Consider the following 21,439-nt stretch of genomic DNA (forward strand, 5'->3'; position numbering starts at 1 on the left):
TACTGGGAGTCCCTATGGAGAGTGGGCATTGTGTACCCTGTTGTTCCCGTTGCTGGCTGACCATGGTGACTCCACAAGTTATCACTGAAGACACTGTGTCCCCCATGCCTTTTCTATCATTTCTAGCACCCATGCGCCCCTATAACCATTCCATCCCGTTGTGGTATCACCTCATGTTACAGAAGGAAAACTAGGCTTCAAAGACCTGCTCATTCTGTGCCTGCCTTTCCTCCCAGTCTGGAACTGTAACTAGTAGTGACCCTATGTATGCGTCTGTGCCTGGTCCCTGGTCTCAGCCCTGGTCCCAGCCCTGCTAGGGCTCCTCCCTTCTTGCTGGCTGCATCAACAAGCTGTTCTGGAGGGCAGACTCTCAGGGATGCCACAAGTATAAAAGTAGTTTCCTGTGGCCTGTGAAAACCACTCTAGAATCTTCCAAGGTCATGCAACCATCATGGTCTAGTCTCTGGTGGCATCCAGAGGTCAGAGGGAGGGTTATGACAGGCTCTTAGCCAATCTACCCAAGGACAATTGGGAGGGAGGATGTGACATCTATGGCCTCACCTGTTCCACTTCCCCAAGTCAAGCTGACCAGGCAACCCCTTGCTTCGTGCCTGGCACTCTGCTGGCCCCTGCTGGACACAGATGGAGGCTGCACTGGGCCTGGAGTAGGACAGTCTCTTGCTTCCAGTGACCTCTAGGCAGGCCACAGTGTGTCTGGGAGAGCCAGTGGATATCCCTCTCATAAGGGAGTCAGGAACAGTTATAAATTTAATAAATCTGCCTGATAATTTACAGCAGCAGCCCCGAGGCTGGAGTTGCCCTGAGCAGCAAGGGCTGTGCAAGACTGCAGCTGCTGCCGGAGAGGAGCTTAGTCCACAACTGAGGAGGTGGTCAGCAGGCTGGCAACCATGCCTCCAGGATGGCCAGCAGGGCAGGAGTGGAGGCCAGGCTGAGGCTCGTGGGCCACGGGCATACAGCAAACTAGAGTGTGAGGGCTGCGGGTGCTCCCACCATGTGCTCCTCAGTCCAAACTGGCCATGAGTAGGTGCAGCTCACGGAAGGCACTGCCATGGCGGCCACTCAAACCCGACTTGCTCTTGACGAGGCCACTGATGCTCTTGAGTTGTTTGAAGCAAAGTCGACACTTGTGCAACCTGTAGGCCAAGAGGTAGCATCTCAGGATGCTCCCCTAACCACTCCAGTCCCTCCTAAGAGCACAAAAATGTCCCCCAAGCCATGGCAGTGTGCAGGGACACAAAAGGCCCGTGCTCTGACATACAGCATCCTGAGCCACTCTCAGACACTGTTCTCTGTAAGCTGTTTGGGCACAGCCATGCACAAATGAGGCTAAGAACTACACCTTACCCCTTACCTCTCCTCTCTGCTGATGTCCACACCCACAGAGGGCGGGGCTGCCAAAATGTCAGTGATGAGGGGTAGGAACCGCTGCAGGATCAGCTTCAGGGAGGTGCACCCGGTCTGGACATAGCTTCAGGAGCAAGATGGATGGAGTCATACACAGGTGGTCAGAGAGGACAAGAGAAAGGGATCTTCCACAGATGGGCATATGCACACACACACCTATTTCCACTCTGACAGCTGCAGGGTTTGGAGGGACTCCCTACCTCTCATACTTGCTCTGCAGCAGTTTCTCGATCTGGGGCAGCACTGTGGTGCACAGGTCCAGCTTCCACAGGGAGCTAGAGAGACAGCTGGGTATGATGCCAGCAGCCGGCCCGACCACCCCATTCTCCTCCTCCTCAAGGCCACTTACGCTTTCTGGTTGACAATGTTCAGGAGGTCCACTACCACAGACAGGTCATTGATGGCCACTGCAGAGTCCACTGATGTCTGCAGACAAGCTCCATTAAGAGGGCAGCATGGGATGGGAATGGGCAGGGTTGGAGGCATGAAACAGACTGTGCCAACAGGAGGGCAAGGCGCAGCCTGACGTCAGTGCTCAGCTGATGGAAGCTGGCTACTCTAACACAAGGTTGCCCTACCCCAGGGCCCCACCATGTGGCTTCACCCTCACCTTGATATCTCCTGTAGTCCACACAGCTCGGACAGTGTCCAGGTTCTTGTGGCGGCTGGTGAGCACCACAAACATGGTGTCGTGGCCTTTGCGTATCTGCGACATGGCATCCTCGTCCACCAGCTCTGCCTGCTGGGGGACCTTCACGGCCTGTGGGGATGGTACCCAGATGCTGGCACAGGAGCAGATAGCACATTCATTCTCCTGTCAGCCCTCAACCCCACCTCTTGGGCAGGTCCCACTCACGGGCAAGAAGTCTGAGGCCTTTAAGCCAATGGGCTCATTCCGTGTGGCAGGGATGATGGCAGGCTCACCCTTGGGTGCAGGAGTGGAAGTCATGACTGACGGTCGTGCTGGGACCTCGAGCTGCAGGGAGCAGAGGCTGAGCCTACAGCTGAGCATCCCTCAGCTCCTGACAGAAATGTCCCAACCCTGGCTCAGACCCACAGGGTGCCCTCTCTGCTCAGACATACATTTGGCACCGGCAACTGCACATCCATGGCTGGGCTGGGTTTTGAGGTCTCCTTTACTGTGGCTGCGTCTAGGAGTAAAAAGAAAAGCTCAATGCCAGCCTACATGGACCTGGTGGAAAGAGGTCAGAGGACAGGATGGGATTGCATAACATGAGAGGGAAGCAGGTGCCAGCAGATGGACAGAGGGGACCCGGGAGCTGGGAGCCCATCAGCAGGTGAGGGTCCTGGCAAGCTGAGGCAGGAGCTGTCCTTGGATGAGTGTGGATGGGACCCAACAGTTTCCAGACAATCCTGCCATCAGGAGTGCAGGATGTAAAACGGGCAGATGAGTGGGCAGTGAGCAGGAAACACTGTCAGTCTCATAAAGATAAAGAGGAGGACCTGAGTTACCAAGGGCAGACAGGAGACAGAGATGTTTTGGAGGATAGACCCTTTGGCATCCCAAAGCCGACTGGATTGTCCCTTTCTTCAGTCCCAAACTTCTGGCCAGGGGTCACTGTGTCTGGCTTCCAACTTGGCTCCCTGGCTCTTGCTCCAGGTCTGGGTTCTGATGACTGTCTAACTCCTCCCCACCCCAGCTTTTCTCTCCCTCTGCTCACCAGCCCTTAAACCTCAGAGTCCCGATCGCCTCACGTGGTAGACCCAGTCCTCAGTAGCACACACCCTAGGGACATTTTTTTTCCCCAAGCATTCAGGCATGGGCTTCAAAGAAGCACCTATCTCTGCCTTGCTTACACTACCTCTAAGGCCGTCCCTGGGGTCAGATACATGGTAAGCACTTTTAGGTAGATATAGAGACAAGACCTAATTGGGTAGGGCAGGGTTTGGGCCAGGAGAGGCAAGGCTTGGTCCTTAGAGGCCAGCACTGCCCAACTCACCATCTTCTGGGGGTGCTGGGAAGGGCTCACTTCTCCGGGGTGGTGTCCGACCTGCCAAGGCAAAGGGGGCTGACACTTGGGTTCCCATGTGCTCTCTGGGAAGAGGCCCTGTATGTGGCTGAGGTCTTAAGATAGACGCATGGCTAGAGAGTGGTCCCCAGCACATGCTCCTGGCTCCATGAGCCCATATACACCTATAGCCTGCTTAGAGCTGGGCAGAAGGTTGGCAGGAGCCACCAGCAAGTGGTGCTGCCTCTGCTACAAGTGTCCAACTGGGTTCCTGGTTTTAGAATTCAGCCCGGTGCAAGAATGTGGAGAGCAGGTAAGGTTTAGGGGGTACAGCAAGGTGCCAGGCTGTGAGGTGGAAGGGGTGTGGCCTCACTGATGCTGTTCTTGGGCTGGAAAATCTCATTGTAGTCCTCCGCGTTCTGGATCTCCGCCCGGGACTCGCGCTCGTCCCTGTCATCTTCGCTGCTGGGGCTGCGCCGCTCGCTCTCTGAGTTGTGCTTTACCCTAGCGGGTGCAGAGCCAAACAAACAGGCAAGGATCCTCAGTGAGGCCAAGGGCTGAGTATCCAGGTGCCTTCTTGGGACATACACCCTGCCGGGGCCATCAGCACCCACCTCTGAGGCTTGCTGCATGTCGTGCTGGGCCGCTCATAGATGCGGCGGAGGGAGACACCAGGGTTAGGGGTCTGTTGTGTCAGAGGCTGGCTAGCCTGCACAGGGTCCTGGGTCACAGTTCCCGTCCTGGTGACTCTTGTCAGGTCCACCACATAAGAGGAGACATTACTCTGGGAGAAAGCCACACCTATCTGCGGGACACGACAGAGTTGGTGTAGAGTGGGACTGGACCCCGGGGGCTCCTTAGGTAGGAGCAGGAGCGGGAGGGTGGAGGGTGGGTGACTTGACCCTCACCAGCTGGTCATTGCAGATGGCCAGGTCAGCCACCTTGCCCCAGTTGACAAGGACCACATCAAAGCAGCGTTCGGGTTCCCAGCCGTAGACACGCAGTGAGTCCTGGCAGCCGCTGTACAAGCAGCAGCCGTCGGGGTTGAAGAGGACACTCCTAGGCCAGGGGAGAGTTGGCTGTCAGTCCTAGCTGGTACCCGACACCAAGAAAGCAGGTGAGCCCAGGACAGAAGTAGGAGCAGAGGCAGGGAAGAGCACCCGTACCTGACAGGCCCGGGCTCCCCTTCAATGCAGCTTACCACCTGGAACTTCTCCAGGTCCCAGAAGCGGATTGTCCTGCAAAGATGGCCACAGGAAGCCAGTCCCTCATGCTAGCCAGGGTCTCTCCAGGGCCCTCCCTGTAGGGGCACTAGGAGTGATGTCTGGGGCAGGGATGGCCCTGGGCATGCAGAGGGGAGGGTGAAGATGACCTAGGCTGTGCCCAACAGCCCTGCCCCAGAGCTAGCCTCAATTGCCAGGGGTCTCCCCTGAACTGTGCCCCACCAGGGAGTGTGGATCCTAACAGGCCAGTACAGAGCAGGACACTAGCCAGGGAGGGATGGGACTGGGAACCAATCCTGGCTTAAATTCACTCTACATAGGCTTTCAGACATATGAAAGGATACCTCCTCACCTGTCGGAGCTGCCAGAAGCTAGAAGATATTCATTGGGGTGAAACTCCACCACGTTGACAGGCCCTGTATGACCCGGGAACTCGTACATCATCTTGCCAGCCGTCAGATCCCAAAGCTAGGCAAGGGTGGAAAGAGTAAGAGCCAGGCAGGGCCCGAGCTGCCTAAGAGGGGTCTGAGCTGCCTCTCTCTACTCTCAAGTTTAGGGTCACATAAACACAGTCAGCAGGGACACCGTCTGTGTATGCTCAGGATACCCCTGGACACAGTCTGCAAGCCCACGTCAGGAGTTACCTTCACTGTGTGGTCATCTGCTGCCGATGCCAGCCACTTCCCATCAGGGCTGAACCGGAGACACCGCACAGCCTGGCTGTGCCCCTGAGGAGAAGGAAAAGAGCCAAGCTCGCTAGAGGGGTCTGGATCCCATAGCACCTCCCCATCCCTACTGCCTGCCCCAAAATACAAGGCCTTCCTAGGGTCCAGCCACGGAGAGGGTAGTCACTACTGGGAGATATAAGGAACACTTCTTTGTATGCACTTTCTATGTGGTCTCCCAAGCCTCCAGGAAATTACAAGTATGCAGTTTGTTACATGTTAAAGGTGTTTTACGGCCTCTTCCAAAAGCCCTTAAGGATTCTGTTAGCCACAGTACTGCACATACCTAAGAGCAGGAAGCCTGGCACCCGGGACACCAGCTATCTGACTTCCAAAGCAAAGCGTGGGACAGTTTAATATACGTGACTCCCGGGGTTGGTGGGAAGCTGGGGGGGGGGGCGGTCCAGTTAGACCACCCAAGGCACTTCATCCTACTCAAGGTCTGTTCTGAGTCACCTGCAATAGACTGCAGCCCCCAGCCCCACTGTAGTGTGTGGTAACCAGCTTGGTAACCACACAGACCATGCTTACCTTATATCTGAAGACACAGCCCTTCCTCCTGATGTCCCAGAGCTATAGAGGAGAGAAGCAGAGGTGGGGGTAGGAAGGGTGAACCACAGGAAGTTCTTACGTCCCTGGAGGCTAAGCCAGAGGGTATAGTACAGCTCTCAGCAGAGAGGACTCTGGATACCTCTAGGTCATGTGCCCCAAGAGAAAGGTTGGAGGTTTGCCCAAGCTGGGAATTCCAAGTTGAAGTGTCTGGCCAGCGTCCACATGTCCTCTGTCCCGAGGATGGTAAGGATGTTGCCATGAGGGGAAGATTCCCTTACACTTGATTTTGGGAGATGGGTGGCTGAGTGGCACCTCACCTTAATGTTTGTGTCCTGGGAGCCTGAGGCCACAAATTCACCATAGGGGTGGAAATCCAGGCTGCAGACGTTGGCTTTGTGGCCCATGAGTGTTCGAAGAACTAATGAAGCAAGATAAAGCAGAAGTGCCAGGTTAAGTGTTAGCTGGCCAGCAGAGGCAGCTAAACCCGTCTGTGTGGACCCTTTGGCACAGAAACTGAGATGCCGATGTGAAAACAGGAGACCAACCAGAGCCCTATCACCACCCTGACAGTCTTACAGCCATTTTTGTCACTACTCACATCCCCAGAAACACACAAGGCATTCCCCGTAGCCTGTGTGTACCATGGCCCCCAGGCAGCAGCAGTAACAATGCTTGCCAGGCCACGTGCCATGGGGCTACTATACAGGGTGAATAACCCCCGGGACAGCACTGAGGAGAGAGCAGAGAGAGGCTGCAATCAGGGAAGTTGCTTGGCTAAAGAATCCAGCATCAGCTGGATGGCAGTCATGGGCAAGAGGAGGATGCAGGGGGACTCACAATGCCCAGTGGGATGTACCTATGCAAGTGACCTTGAAGATGGCCCTAAGGCAGGTGAAAACGGAGGACAGTCGCAATCGCACACTAGTCATTCACTGCTGTCCTGGTGCCATGTTAAGGTCTGGCAGGTCGGGGTGGCAAACTTGTGTCTCAGAGTATTCCTGGCAGCATTCAAGTCTATCTCTTGTCTTGCTTTTTAAAAACTTTATACTTCAAAGCCTACCAGCTCACGAGTGGTAGGTCAAAGGCTACAGAGTCCAGCAATCCCTAGGTTATACCAAAGTTTAACAGGGAGTGAGTTCCCACATTAGGGACAGGTATGCAGAGATCCAGGAACAGATGAACTGAGTAACTACTGGAGAGTGCACCCATCTACACGAGGATGAGCTTGGCAGCCTGACAAAGCTAGATCTGTCCCAGCTCTGCTTCTTAACTGCTGTGTGACTCTAGGCCACCGCGTATGCTCTCTGACCTTCAGACTGGTTTATAACGAAACTAAACAATGAGAAAATAAACACCAAATACTCAGAGTGGGACAGTACAGGTCCCATTCTAGTTTGCTCCCTAGGTCGCCATCACGTCCTCCAGGCTGTCCTCTGGACCTTCATTCTTCTTCCCCAACCTCAGAGCATGAGTGTTCTCCCTTTTCTGTCCTGAGAGGACACACCACTCAGAGCTGTGGCCATCGGGTGCCTCCCATCACTGCACATCCACTGAGCATTTCTGGTGTTCAGCTTTGGCCGACTCCATGTTAGCTCTGAGTCCCTCTGACAACGCTAGGAGGTGGGTGGAGGATGGCCCAGAGGAAGGCACCCTGCCTGAGGATGGCCACAATTAGAACAAGGGTGGCCTCTGGAGTGAACTGGAGCCAGAGCTGCCCTGACAGTAACAGCACAAAAGCAACAGCTGCCCTAGCCAGCCATCAGCTGGGGCCCAGGTCCACTGTCCCTCTGGCTCCGCACATGGTTTCTGATGGGCACTGCAGCTTGAATGACGCCCCCTCTCACGCCTGAGGATTCTGCGGAGGCACCTGACTCATCTGCGGCATGGATGTCGAACTCAGCTACACCCCACACCGAGTGCTTGGCTTTCCCTGCTCCTTAGCTGTCTTGTATTGCTGCCCTTCTTGCCTTGCTGCCACAGCAAGGGACACTCAGACACTAGAGGCTGTGGTGGGGCCCACCTGACAGAGGCCAGCTTCCTGAGGTGTGGGTGCCTTCCTGTGGGATCCAGCAAGCCTGCGCCCTTCCCTTCCAGCCGCACCAAGGAAAGCTGGCAGGACCACATTCTTCTACCATGACTTCTGCCCTTACTTGTCTTTCCCAGGGGATGCCTAGCCTTGGTCACAGGCTCTAGGGACTGCAGAGTGGAAGAGACTTGGACCTGTCTGCACATGTGAGGACCTCCAAGGTCTCCCAGTGGAGTGGCTGTACAGCCTCTGTCCACATCCTCCACGGTTAACTGTGGCTCTCTCAGAAGCTTCTCTGGATTCTCATCTCTTCTGCCCAGTGGGATGGCAGTGGCCCTGAGACCTTAGCTCCCCCTTCTGAGGACAAGCTTGAGAATGAATCATCAACTGAGGTAGTAATAGACAGCGGAGAGCACGAGGTAGGGGTGGGGGACAGGAGTTCTGCCGCCTACAGCACAGGGTTTCCACTAAGCCCTGTGCCTCAATGGTCTCAGCCTGCCCATCTATCAGAATGGTGGGCCTGCTAGCCAGGCTGTATGGCCCATTTCCACCTTGCTATAGGAAGGCATCACTCTCATCTCCCAGGAGCACAGTGGCTGAGGAAGTCTGGGGCAGGCTGTGGCTCTGTAGCTTTCTCTTTGGCCCTTGGCTCTTTGGCAAAGCATGAGGGGTGGTGATATTTGCTGGGGACTGCCTGCCTTCTGGGACAGAGCCTGCCATGTCCAGTGATAAACACAAAATGTTGAGGCCTGATGTGGCCTGGGCAAAGAACATTTGCTGAGACACAGTGCACAGCTGTTTGTCATAAGGGCATCCTGGGCTCACTACATCATCAACATGCAGTCACTCCAGAGGACTAAAGGATGCCATCTTTCCCAGGGCCCACAACACAAAACAACCATTCCTGGTTAAGGTCACTGCCGGGCACACATGCCAGGGTCTACTATTATGCAGTAGGGCCTATGCCAGAAGGATCTTTTAGACTCAGCCAGACTCAGGGATCTCTCACTGGACTAAGAAGGCTGGTGCCCCTGAGATGCAGCACCTGGTCCCAGAAGCAAGCAAACCAACTCTATTCAGACCTCCCAAGGTTGGCCTGAACAATGTTTGGAAGACGATGCTGAGTTCGCTGTCAGGACTGCAGCACAGGGGCTGGGGGCAGGGATTCCACATCAAGTTCCAGATTCTTCTGACAAACCTGTGGGACTGCTGGGGCTGGCAGCACCTTTGGAGAGGGCGAGAGTCTGTGTGGCCACAACCCAGGCTGTGAATTTCTAGACCAAAAGGAACCTGTGAGGTCCAAGCTCAGGTGTGAGACCACACCCGCAGGAGGGCTTGTAGCCACGAGGCCTAGATGGTATCTTACAAACCGAGGGAAGAAGAGGGGAGGCAGAAGCAGATCCCATGGTAAGGGCCAGCTAAAAACAGCACCGGATTCCACCTGCAATTCTGGAACCTAAAAGCAGTACAGTGGCACCTTCAAAATCCCATTAGTAAATGATTTCCAATAGAACTCTGAATACTATAGAGTCTCTTTCAGCCATGGAGGGTCTCTAACACTGTGCCTGCCATTCACCCTCAGTGCCAGAGACCAAACCAGGGCCTCCCACATACCAAGCAAGGGATCTATCTCTAAGTTATGCACTTGCCCCTGCACTCTGACACAGGATAGACTTGAACTTGCAGTCTGCCTCCTGAGAGCTTGGTCTCTAGGTGTGTGGTACCACACCTCGCTCCCTCATTCTGGAGAGAAGGAGACCAGGGAAGAGGAACTGTAAACCCCAGGACAGCCAAGACAGAGATGAGGAGGCCATGGGTGATGGCCAGCTTGCAACCAGGGCTCCTAAGCCCTGGGCCTGAGGAAGACAGAGCTGCACTAGAGGAGGGGACCTGTGACAGTGACTAATGGTGACAGACAGGGACTCTGAAAATATACATGGAAAAAGGAGCAATAGTTCACCCCACAGAAACCGACTTACAAAACAAACACTTGGCGTCCTTACAGCACAAATACTGACCATGTAAATGGTCTGCAAAGACAGAAGAGAAATGTGGGCAGTGGGCTCAGGCCTGGTGTGGCTGCTCAGAGCCAAGTCCACCTCCAGGAGGTGGCAGTCCAATGCCCCAGTGACTCTCACTGCAGGAGGGTACAGTTTTTGTTTGAGGATTTCCTGTTTGTTTCTTTGAAGTTGGGGGGAGGGGGAGGGTCTTACACCACAGGCCAGGCTGGGCTTTAACTCCATAGCAATTCTCCTGCCTCAACTTCCTGGGTGCTGGGGCTCTAGGCAGGCACCGTGTGAGGGGCCCACCTGGTTTTGTTTTGTTGTTCTAAAGGGAAATGCTGTCTTTAGGAAAGCGATGGTGGTGGTGTGAGCACAACAGCAAGGAAGGGAGACTGGAGGCTCTTAGAACAGGGGTGGGGATGATTGGGTCGAAGCCTTCATGAACCTTGTGCCATCAAGGTTCATGATAAAATAAACTTTCAGAACTTGTGTTATTCCTGTCAAAGTGAAAAATTAACTGAAGACAAGGGGAAAGGAAGCAAACAGAAGCTCAGGCACCCACCCCAACCCCGGTGGGAGCTCCCCAGTATCTTACTGCCCCTTCCCACAAGGCAGTCTACTTATTCACATGTCCTGCAGGCTACCTCCTAGGATTTGATGTCCTTCCAGGTTCTCAATACACGTATGTACATGTACACACACTTTACATCCCTTGGATATCTCATGCCAGCAATTGGGAGATGGCAGTGACCATTGCTGCTAGGTTGATAACATGATATGGAGGCACCACCTACTCTGCTCAGTGCTCAGGGAACAAAGCACCCAGACCTCCTAGAGGTGGCAGCCCAATGACCCAAGCCTGAAGTGGGACCCACACACAAAGGGACAAGAAGGAGGGAGGCCTACTTTTAGCAGCTTCCAGGTCCCAGACACGGATGGAGCCCGACTGGGAACCAGCTACGATGAGCTCCTCAGGAGTGTTGAGGCGGACACTCTCCACAGGGGACGTGTGACCTGTCAGGCTCTGCAAAGAGAAGGTGGCAGCTCCAATGAACTGCAGGGGTAACCCCCAGCTTCTGCCCCAGATTTAGGGTCCCTGAGAACGGCTTCTGGAAGAAATAATATGTGGTGAGCTGTTCTCTGGGGCACCGTATATATCCTAACTCAGGTGAGCATGGTGTCTCATCAGCACAATGGATGAAGCAGCCCTTCAAACACCTGTGACCCTAGCATTTGGGAAACAGAGGCAGGAGGATGAGTTCCAGGCCAGTCTGGACTACATACTGAGACTCTGAAAAAAAAAAAAAAAAAAAAAAAAAAGAAAGAAAGAAAGAAAGAAAGAAAGAAAGAAAGAAAGAAAGAAAGAGAAAAAGAAAAAAATAAGCCAAACTCAACCCAAACCCTAGGCAGGCATCCTTCAATCTTGTCCCTTCTAGAGTGTTCCTGGCATGGGAGTCAGCTATAGAAATGGCTCTGGACCACTAGACGGGGACAGGGGATCAAGATGAGATGTTGAACCTTTGCTCTGGAGTCTGAATGAGCCCATCCAGGCTCTCCCCATCTCTGTCTACTCTGACCGTAGAGGCCATAGCAAGCTAGGAATGCATCTCCACTGCCTGCCTGCTGGGTACCTGACTCCCGGGGGTGCCTGCTTCACGCTCCAGAGGCCTGGGAAGGTCTGGAAGTGGGTTCTTGCATGTCTAGAGCACAGAGCAAGGAGAGCTGGGCCAGGTAAGGTGGGAGGTGTTGTCGGCCTCAGCTTTTGGAAGGGAAGACTGGACCCCAAGTCCAAGATGTCTGCCACTCTCTGCTCAATGTCAGCCCCTTCACCAGTGTTAGCTAAGGCAATATTCCCAACGGGGACATGAGGGAAACGGGGGCGTTCCTCAGCACCAGTGCCTGAATCTGTAGTTGTAGCAGCTTGTTTACAATGGTAGGGGTCTACATGGGCCCAGGCTTCCAGGATCACAACTGGGCAAACACAACCCCATAAGGAATACATGTTCTCCTCAAACCCACAATCCAAGGCTAGGTGTGCTGATGTACATCTGAGATCTCAGAGGTAAGGACCATCCCTGGTCTCCGAGGCAGAAGAATCTCCAAGCTCAAGGCTAGTCTGGGCTACACACTAAGACCCTGTCTCATAAAAACAACAGTGCCACAATTCTTCAGGGGCCTTATTCTCTGCAAGCACAAACCCAAGGTTATTCCTGGCTAGAGACTGGGGGTCCATGTAACAGTTCTCCACAGAAACCCTTCAAACACGAGGAGGACTGAGCTCCGCAGGGCTACAGCAGTGCACACAGAACGAGAACCTGGAGGGAAACCGGATGTATTTTCTTGTCCACGGACTAAATAATTCCAGAACACAGAAGGGGACCTAATTATCTCCAGAGAGGACCCAGCAGTCATTGAAGGGAGAAATACTTCAGCACTGATCTTCTTATCTCTTAGTGACTTTTTATTTTTTAAAAAGCTATTTAGGCAAGCGCTCCACCATTGAGCTACCTCTCCAGCCTGTGCTGATTATTTTTCAATTTATGTATATTACTTTGGCATTTTATGGGGAAGGAAAACGTTTGAGTCCTACAAACAAAACCAAACCAGGGGCTCAGGAAATGGCTCAGTGGTTAAGGACACCAGCGGTTCATCCAGAGGCCCTGGAATCAATGCCCACCACCAACACGGCAGCTACCAACCACTCATCTGTGACTCCAGTTCCAGGAGATCCAGGGTCCCCTTCCAGCTTCTACGGGCACTGCATGTACATTATACATAGACATACATGCAGGCAAAACACCCACCCTTAGCCATACACCAATAAAATAAAATAAATACAAAAATAAAAAAGGATAACAATAAAAATGAAAACCAACAAACAGCAAAGGGATTCTCCTCTTACTGAGCCTGGACGTACCGGCTCTGATCTGATGGCCTCACTTTTACTCCGTCTCACAACAAAAAACCCTGAAATAACCAACCTTTCACTAACAGCTATCAACGTCCCCCATTTATTGTTTGTTTGTCTACTTGGTCAAAAGTCAAAAGAATGACAATTGCTTAAGATGTCTGGAGAGGACACGGGGCACAGCCATGCTCCCGTACTGTGGGTGAAAATGTGAAGTGACTCCCAAAGCCTGCTGGGATAGCTTCTCAGAATTGCATACTCCAGGCCTGGTTTGGACAAATGAGAATGATCGACATAGTGTGGTTTAGCAGAAACTAAAAGCTGGAGCCAGCAGCCCTACTGATGACAGGGTGTGGCTAAGCTAATTACAGCTCATGCTGGTGGTGGATACCAAAGAAGCCACGTAAAAGCATGCCGTAGTCCAGTATTTGTTGACGTAGGAAAATCCTCAGGACCCTGTGCTTCTAAAGAACCAGGTCACACTAGAGTAAGGTAGTATTCCGAGATACATGTGTGTGTACAAGTATCTAGAAAGGTGCAGACTAAAACCTGGCCATTCAGAACGGCCTGAAATTACTGGTTTCCCTCCTGCCTGGGAAAGCAGCCTATAGCCTTGTACATGGTGTGTGATCAACAACTGGGGTAGCACTGATGGTGTGCTGGGATGAGCAGTGCCTGCAGAGGTGCTCCCCCCAAGGGCGGGGCACGTCATCACTTACCATGATGCAGTTAGGCTTGTTTATGGACCACAGGTTGACTCGGCAGTCATCCCCACCAGTGGCCAGCAGCCGCCCTGAGGCCTTGCCCAGCACCAAGGAGGACACATTGCTTGCATGGGCGACGATCTCTTCTGTATAGGACAGGAGGGAGGAAAAGTGGTCAGGGGACTTTGACAGGCCACATGGAGGATGCTTAGCCACCAGCTCTGAGCAGGATGCCCAGGTAACCCCCACTAGTTTCAGGACCAGCAGCAAGGCAAAGTGTGGGCTGGAGGCTGAGGTGGCTGTCTCTCCACCTTAGCCTGCCCTGCTCGGACACTTCATCCTGAGTTCATTTCTCTTCCCAACAGCTAGCCACACAGACTGCATAGCACCTCCTCCATACACACATACTCAGCCAGCTGCTGCTGGGAATGCCTGGGACAGGCACGTCCGTTATACTGGGCACATTATACATATTTGTAAACTCAGCACGTGGGCGGCTAAGGCACAAGGATCATGAGATCCAGGCCAGATTCGGCCACATGCAAGACTCTGTCAGGAAACAAGCATCTGCAGGTATCAGTGCACGGAGACTTCTCCTCCTTGCTAGTCCATGAACGATACAATGCAAGAAATCTTCAAACCACCTTGCACTATATTAAGTATTGCAGGTAACAGAGGTGAGTCAAGGTACCCAGAGGAGCTGCACGTTTCTGCACACACAGACCACATCACTGCATAAAGGACTCAGCATATACAGACTTGGCCTAGAACCGATTACCACAGATACTGTGCGAAGACTAAGTTCACTTTTAAAAACTGGCTTCCAAACCGGGCAGTGGTGGCGCACGCCTTTAATCCCAGGAATTGGGAGGCAGAGGCAGGTGGATTTCTGAGTTCGAGGCCAGTCTGGTCTACAGAGTGAGTTAGTTCTAGGACAGCCAGGGCTACACAGAGAAACCCTGTCTCAAAATAAATAAATAAATAAATAAATAAATAAATAAATAACTGGCTTTCCATTTTTATCTACCTTATTTTAAGCACTAATATCCAGACATACTCATAATACTTTTTCTGATACAAAAAAAAAAAAAACCATTAAAAATAATTTTTAAAAAATGGACCGATACACCACACCTTTCAAGCGCTCAGGTGCCATCCATACAGACAAAGCCCATCTGGGACAAACACTGAGAAGAATTCAAGTTCTGTCTAGACAGCTGTCCCTAGGTCCCAATTCAGATTCCTGAAATGGTGCTAATCTGCCAGCTGCATGGGTTTGGACACTCATGAGTGAGAGAGGGTCCTTGTGTGGAGAACAGGGTGACCCCAGGGCCAGGTCATTCGGAATGGGCTGAGGTGCAGACAGAAGACCAGCCACGGGGACAGAGTGGTCATCAGGGTCCCAGGTAGGCAGGGAGTGGGTTCCATAGAGATAACGGCAGGAGAGAGCAGACACAGCAGGAGCTGGGTGGGAAAAGGCTGGCCCTGTAGATAGGAGATAAGGCCTGTGGACAGTCCACCAGAGCCCCAGGCCTGGCCACGGTGGGAGGGCCGAAGTGGGGAGCAAAGGTGGGAACTTCGGGCCTTATCAGTGCTCCAGAAAGAACAAACTCAGCCGAGTATCAACAGGCAGACTAGGCCTCCAAGCCAGTCTCTGGACTCCAGCCTCCTCTGGGAACAAGTAGAACGGAGAGGGTAAAGGGAAGCCCCAACATGCAGGTGCCCTAAAGGAGCTGGAAACTGGCTTGGGTGGCCCGGAGAAGGAATGCCACGGCTGTTAGTAAGGGGTCCTCCCCCTCCTCCCAGGTCCTGTGCTACCCAGCCTGGGGTAGCTCTTGTGTGAACTGCAGACCATAAGGAGCCTGGAAAACAGGACCAGGAAAGCCAGACAGTTAATTTCTGAAATGATACCTCCCTGAAAGGCCTAGCCAGGCACCACTGGCACGAGCATCAACTGGCCCAACGAGGGTGAGAGCCCCAATCTAGGTACTGGAAGGCTTGCCACCTGAACCCAATGGAGGAGGGTCTTGCTCTAATTCTCAGCTTGACTAGAGTCTTGTCCTCTGCACGCTTGGGGACAGCTGCCCACAAGCTTGAGCCACAGACCCTTCTATATCTGGCCAGCCCAGCAGGAGGGCAATGCAGCTGCTCCTGAGCACGCTCAGCCCCTGTCTCTGCAGCCACACCCTGAATTTGTCTGAGAGTCCCCAGGCAGAGAGAGAGGTCTGGTTGAGTCCCCACCTCAACAAGCCTCAGGGCCACCTCTAGAGACAGCCGTGGCGGTCTCACAGAAGGGACTTCTAGGCATCTGCTCTAGGCCTGGCACGGGGAGGCTGTGGAAGGAGAGCTTTCTGCCCTCAGGCTCCAGGGGCATCAGATGGATCCAGAGCAGGGCCTGGAACAGGCAGAGTCACTGGCAGGGAGTGGGGGATTTGGATGACTCCCCTTTAAGCAGGGGCTGATGGGAGCCTGTAAGGACAAGAAGACACAGCACAGGCACCAGCAAAAGGGACACCCGGTCCTCACAGGAGTCTTCCTCTCCGGCTTGGCTGGGAGAACACCGAGCAGCAATGGCCCACGTGTGGGTGCTGGATTTTTATGCAAACAAATCAAATTCATCAATGTCTCCTGCAGGCCAGATGACGGCTGCAGCTCTCCCTCCCAGCAAAAGCTAACAGTACCTCCCCAGACACCAGCAGTTCAGCCTGGCACACCTCAGCCGAAACTGAGGATCACTCTCTGTCTGCCCACAAGTGCTAAGGACTTACATCCTAGGAGGAAGATACAGGGGACAGCGGTTCAGCAACCCTACACTGGTTAAAGAGTTTTCTGTTCCTCATCACACCCTGAAGCCCCGAGAGGCCCCAGCCTGTGTGGCCTCAGGCTATATACTTCAAAACCTTTGTGCACAAGAAACTCTCAGATCCCCCAACATACCTGATCATACTACTGCCTGCTGCTCAAACACTTTGATGCTTGGATCTTTAGTAACAAGGGTCTTGTGGACATGTGCCCCTGCACAACTCACTAGGTTTCCATGGTAACCCTTTCTCACCTGCTGATGTGTGAAAGCTCTGTGATTTCCTATAAGACTTTCCAACATACAAAGCTTCCTGTTTCCGGGCTTTTGCACTCACTGCTCATGCACCCTCTACCCTCATCAGTAATTAACTGACCACAAACACACACACACACACACACAGGCAAGCACACACACTCGAAATTAGAGCAGGACTGGAAACAGACGGCTGTGGCTCTGACTCTAGCCGGTTGCTCTCCCCGGGCTGAGCTCCCACTATGCAGTGACCTTGGATACTTTGGCCCTCACTTGCTCCCTCGAATCAGCTTCTACCTTCAGGTAGGGTAAGCCATTAAAGAGTTGGATGCATAATGCCAGTTGATATAAAGCTACTCTGCCAAAAGTCACCATGAACTGGGTCCTCCCAGAACCCTACAGCTTTGGGGGACAACTTAAAAATGATCTCAATCTCTCAATGAGGAGACTGAGTCCCCAAAACAGCTTTGCCCAAAGTCTCCTGATCTGCTCCTGAAAACAGCCCAGGGACAGCACACCAAACCTACAACAACCAGCTACGGCTGGAGAGAAAGCCACAGAGGTGAGATGCAGGTCGTCCAGGCCTGATCTAGGGATCCTCCAGAGCCTTTTAGAGGATCCGAAAGAACGGAGCTACTGTCTGAAATGCTAGGATGGTATTGCCTTGGGTGCTCTCACTCACTCCAGAGGAGCCGTTGAGAAGACACACGTGTGATGACATCGTCACTCCTGTCAGGTTTGAGTGCACATCTGTCTCAGTACTGTTTTCTAACAGAATATATGGGTAAGTATGACTTTCATAAATGAAAGCCTTTTGGAGTCCTCAATAATGTTTAGGAATGTGAAAGAGCCAGGTGCCAGGCAGTGGTGGTGCACACCTTTAATCCCAGCACTTGGGAGGCAGAGGCAGGCGGATTTCTGAGTTTGAGGCCAGCCTGGTCTACAGAGTGAGTTCCAGGACAGTCAGGGCTACACAGAGAAACCTTGTCTCTAAAAAACAAAAAGAAAAAGAAACAAACAAATAAACAAAAAACCAAAATGAAAGAGCCAGGCATTGTGGCACAGTCCTTTAATCCCAGCACACAGGAGGCAGAGGAACATGTCCCAAGCCAGCAAAGGCTATAGGGATGCCCTATCTCAACAAAGGAAAAGAATCTAAGAGAGTTTAGGCTAAAGAATTCTGAACTATTTTTGCTTGATTTCACTTCAGAGCCCTGCCAGCATCTTTGGGCAACCTCCCCTCCATCCCCATCCCAAGATCCTTGCATCTGATGGAGGACAAGGGACCTGGGACATGTCTGGGGTTCTTGGACCACCTTTCAGCCTTCCTCACAACACTCCGCTCATCAGCTTGACCAGACAGATCTCACCTGAATCTCAGAGCAAGTACCAAGCACAGCTGTGATTATCTTGCTGCATGGAAGGACTGCTTAATCACCTGCCCAACGTAATTTACATCTTTGTCTACCTGAAAACAAGGACTGTGAGTCTCTCTCGTGCCAGGGAGAGGAGACAGAGCTGAAGGCTAAGACTACTCCGCTCACAGGACAACAGTGTGATAAATGACAAGTACTCACGTAACTGCCAGGCAGTCTTGGTGACCACGGGGGTGGCCATGCTTCAGGGGGTGGCGCCTGAGACCCCACCCACAAAACAGAGTGTGCTTTCTCTGTGGGGTGGGGGTGGATCCCCCCCAGATCCGACAATCAAGTTGGCAGGGAGTTCCCAAACATCCAGGCAGAGAGTCCGCCTCTCCTGGCCCAGGACTGCCTGGTGGTTTAGATCATCCGCTATCAAGCCACAGCCTGGACACATAGGTCGGGATCCCAGATCATGGAATGTCAGGCTTGGGCCATCTCAGCTCAACACTGGGCTAGAATGCAAGCAGAGGCGATGGTGGGTTAGGAACTGCTTGAGATGAGTTACAAGTCCCTGGGTCATCAAGGCCACTTGATACAGACTAGCCAGAGCCTCCAGGGCCTGGAGCTGAGGTGCACACTGGGTCTGAAAACCTGTGACTTAGAGCCCAAAGATAAAAGACCTTCCCTAGGTAGCTGGGCCTGGTGGCCCACATCTTTAACCCCAGCACTCAGGAGGCCAGCTAGAAGTAGGCAGATCTCTGTCAGTTCCTATCGCAAAGAAAGGAAGGGAGGGAGGGAAGGGAAGGGAAAGAGGGAAGGAAGGAAGGATGTAGGTAGGTAGGTGGCGAGGGGATGGAGAGACGAACTTCTTAGGGGCCTATAGTAATGCTCCTGGATGCTGGGTGTCCTAACTGCCAACCCAGCACCTGCTATGGGGCAGAGAGTATCACATATCTGCAGTCCACTCGGATTTGCACCTCATGTATTGGATGGGGCACTGGAGTCTGAGGTTATGTTTTGGTGCCCATGAGAGGCATCCAAAAGGCAGAGAGACAGGGAGATACACAGAGATGAACAGAGAGACTGAGAGATAGGCAGACATTCAGAGAGAGAAAGAGAGAGAGAGGTAAAGAGAGAGAGAGAGAGAGAGAGAGAGAGAGAGAGAACAGTAAAGGCCTTGGGAGGGGGTGATGTTCGAGAGGATTCTGAGGGTCCAATCTTCCTGCCTTCTCCATCTCCAACTCCCTGGTAAGGGAACCACGCCCACTCCCTGCAACTCTCAAGGGCATAGCTAGGAATTGAGTCTCCAGTCTAGGTGTGAGTCGGAATGACTCCTCAATTCTAAAAGGCCACAGCGTGGATGGAGCCTTCCACCGCCGCCACGGCCCTTCGCCTCTTGCCCAGGAGCTCTCTCGCTGGATTCTCTTTCTCCAGTTGCCTATGCTCCCGTTCTGGCACATCTTGAGCTTCCTTAGTTGGCCATGCTTCGCCAGACCCTCTTTACTTCTCTTGCCCCGCTGCTATCAGAATTCCCCCATTCATTCGCTCTCTTGTTTCTGGAGCCCCGAATCAATACGATCCCCCGCACACCCTCAGCTCTGCTTCCGGCCCACCAGCTTTCCCTCTCCGGCCTCCACACACCCGTCCTGCTCGCTCATCCCAAACCTGCCACCGGTCCCTCAGCTTCGCTTGACCCTCCGCCCGTCTGCCTTGAGGGGCAATGGCTCCAGCCTGCCCTGGCCGAGAGCCTCCTGCCGGCGACCGGACTGTCCCCTCCAGGCCCGGCGAAGACTAGAGCCATCTTCCCTTTGCCTCCAAGACCCCGAGAGCCACTCTACCTGCAGCTGTAGCTCTGGAGGCCAAGGCTTCCCTCCAGGCGCGACCCCCACTTGCCTCCATCCTTTGCCCTGATTGGTCGCTGCTTGACAACCGACCCTCACAACAAAACCTCTGGCCTAGAGTCCCTCCCACTTCACTTCTTACACCAATCAGTCGCCACGAACGCCCCGCCTTCCTCTAGAATTGACCAATGGAAGCAAGCGCTTCTGCCGATTTACGTAACTACCCGCCTCCTTTCCCCGACTCAGACTAATCACGAGAAAGAAGCGCTTACGGACCGCCCTTAGGTCCCAGAAGAACCAATACGGGCTTCTGTGTTCTTAGTCCCGCCCCCAGTCAGGCTTGGTTTTTTCCGCCCTTTTCCTGCATTTCCTGGAACCCGGTTATGTTTAAAAAATCCGCGAGCCGCACCCTATGGCGGCTGCACCAATCACTTCAGCAACAGCTCTGGATCGACCAATAAACGTCAGGATTATTGGAGAACCAGCTCTGAGCTAGCCAATGGGAAGGGGAACTTCTAGAGTGGTATGAAGTTGCAGATCTTCCATATTGGAACAGGGCCGCCGGGACCCCGCCCTCAGACGGTGTCGCCCGGGTAGTGGGAGGACTTGGCTTTTCTTGGAGCCACACATCTCCTGGAGTTCGCTGACCTCGAGGGAAACAGAGCTTAGTTACAGTGGAGTCGATGTCGAGCCCAGGAGTTCGTCCCTAAGATCACAGTAGCACAGTGGGATGAGTTAGGCTTGTGTCTGCTCGCCTGTGTGAGGAAGTAAAACTACGGAACAGGAGAAAGGCTAATATCTGTGACAGGACAGGCAGGTTGGGATGGGGACAGGCTACAATAACCCACCATGAATTCGCCCCCCACCCCCACCCCTTACTGAGAAACTCGGTCCCAGCCCTTTGCAGAAATAACCTCCAACTCTGGTCTATCCTACACTCACTCCCCTCTGGTCGGGGGCTGTTGCATCTGGCGTTCTGCTCTACACAGTCCGGAACGGGAGGAATTCCCCATTTATAGACGAGGAAACAGATGCTGTGGTGAAAAAGACCAGACATTTGGAAGAACGGACCCAGGACTTAAACTTTTGTTCTTAAAGGCAAGGCACACAAAGTCCCTATTAAATGAAAAACCTCTAACGGGAACAAAACTCACCCACCAGCCTAATGGGAAGTCGGCCCTGCGTAGAAATTGGTAATTATTAAGAGACCTGGATTCGGAGAATAACATTTGATCAAAACTTTGTACTTTGCTGTTCCCGCAACTTTTTATTTAAAAAAAGTCAAATTCTTCATTTTGACACATTTTGCCTTATCTGCTTTGTTTATACAATTATTTGTACATTGCAGATCCTAAGACATTTCAGTCATGGAAACACTGAGCCTGAAGATGGTTAAGGGCCCTTAGTCACATAACCAATGTCACCACCCCTGAAATAATTCTCTAACATTCAGACTATATTAAAATGACTGTCATCATCCCCAATACACATAAGCAGGAACAAGACTGGGGATGTAGCCCAGTGATAAGAGAGTCGTGACTAGAATGTAGGAGGCACTAGGTTCAATCCCCAGCACTGGGAATACAAACTACCTAGGAGTAAGAGAAATGGCATGGCTCAGTGGCTAAGAGTGATTGCAGTGCAAG

At 52.8% G+C, this 21,439-nt stretch overlaps 1 protein-coding gene across 1 annotated transcript; it reads right to left on the reverse strand.

Moving 5' to 3' along the window:
- Positions 1–76: 76 nt before the first annotated feature.
- Katnb1 (katanin regulatory subunit B1) lies at positions 77–19,920 on the reverse strand. Its single transcript, XM_021169746.3, has 20 exons — positions 19,791–19,920; positions 18,169–18,464; positions 13,552–13,682; positions 10,831–10,948; positions 6,213–6,313; positions 5,875–5,916; positions 5,263–5,346; positions 4,971–5,086; positions 4,562–4,633; positions 4,304–4,454; positions 4,010–4,200; positions 3,769–3,899; positions 3,387–3,437; positions 2,509–2,576; positions 2,282–2,401; positions 2,036–2,185; positions 1,775–1,851; positions 1,626–1,700; positions 1,373–1,489; positions 77–1,154 (listed from the first exon to the last, which is right to left on the reverse strand). Exons 2-20 carry the CDS (start codon positions 18,206–18,208, stop codon positions 1,022–1,024), a joined length of 1,968 nt encoding a protein of 655 aa, XP_021025405.1. The 5' UTR covers positions 18,209–18,464; positions 19,791–19,920; the 3' UTR covers positions 77–1,021.
- Between the last annotated feature and the right edge of the window lie 1,519 nt (positions 19,921–21,439).

Source organism: Mus caroli, unplaced genomic scaffold (assembly GCF_978045245.1).
Source record: "Mus caroli unplaced genomic scaffold, Mus_caroli_1 scaffold_10, whole genome shotgun sequence".
NCBI lineage: Eukaryota > Metazoa > Chordata > Mammalia > Rodentia > Muridae > Mus > Mus caroli.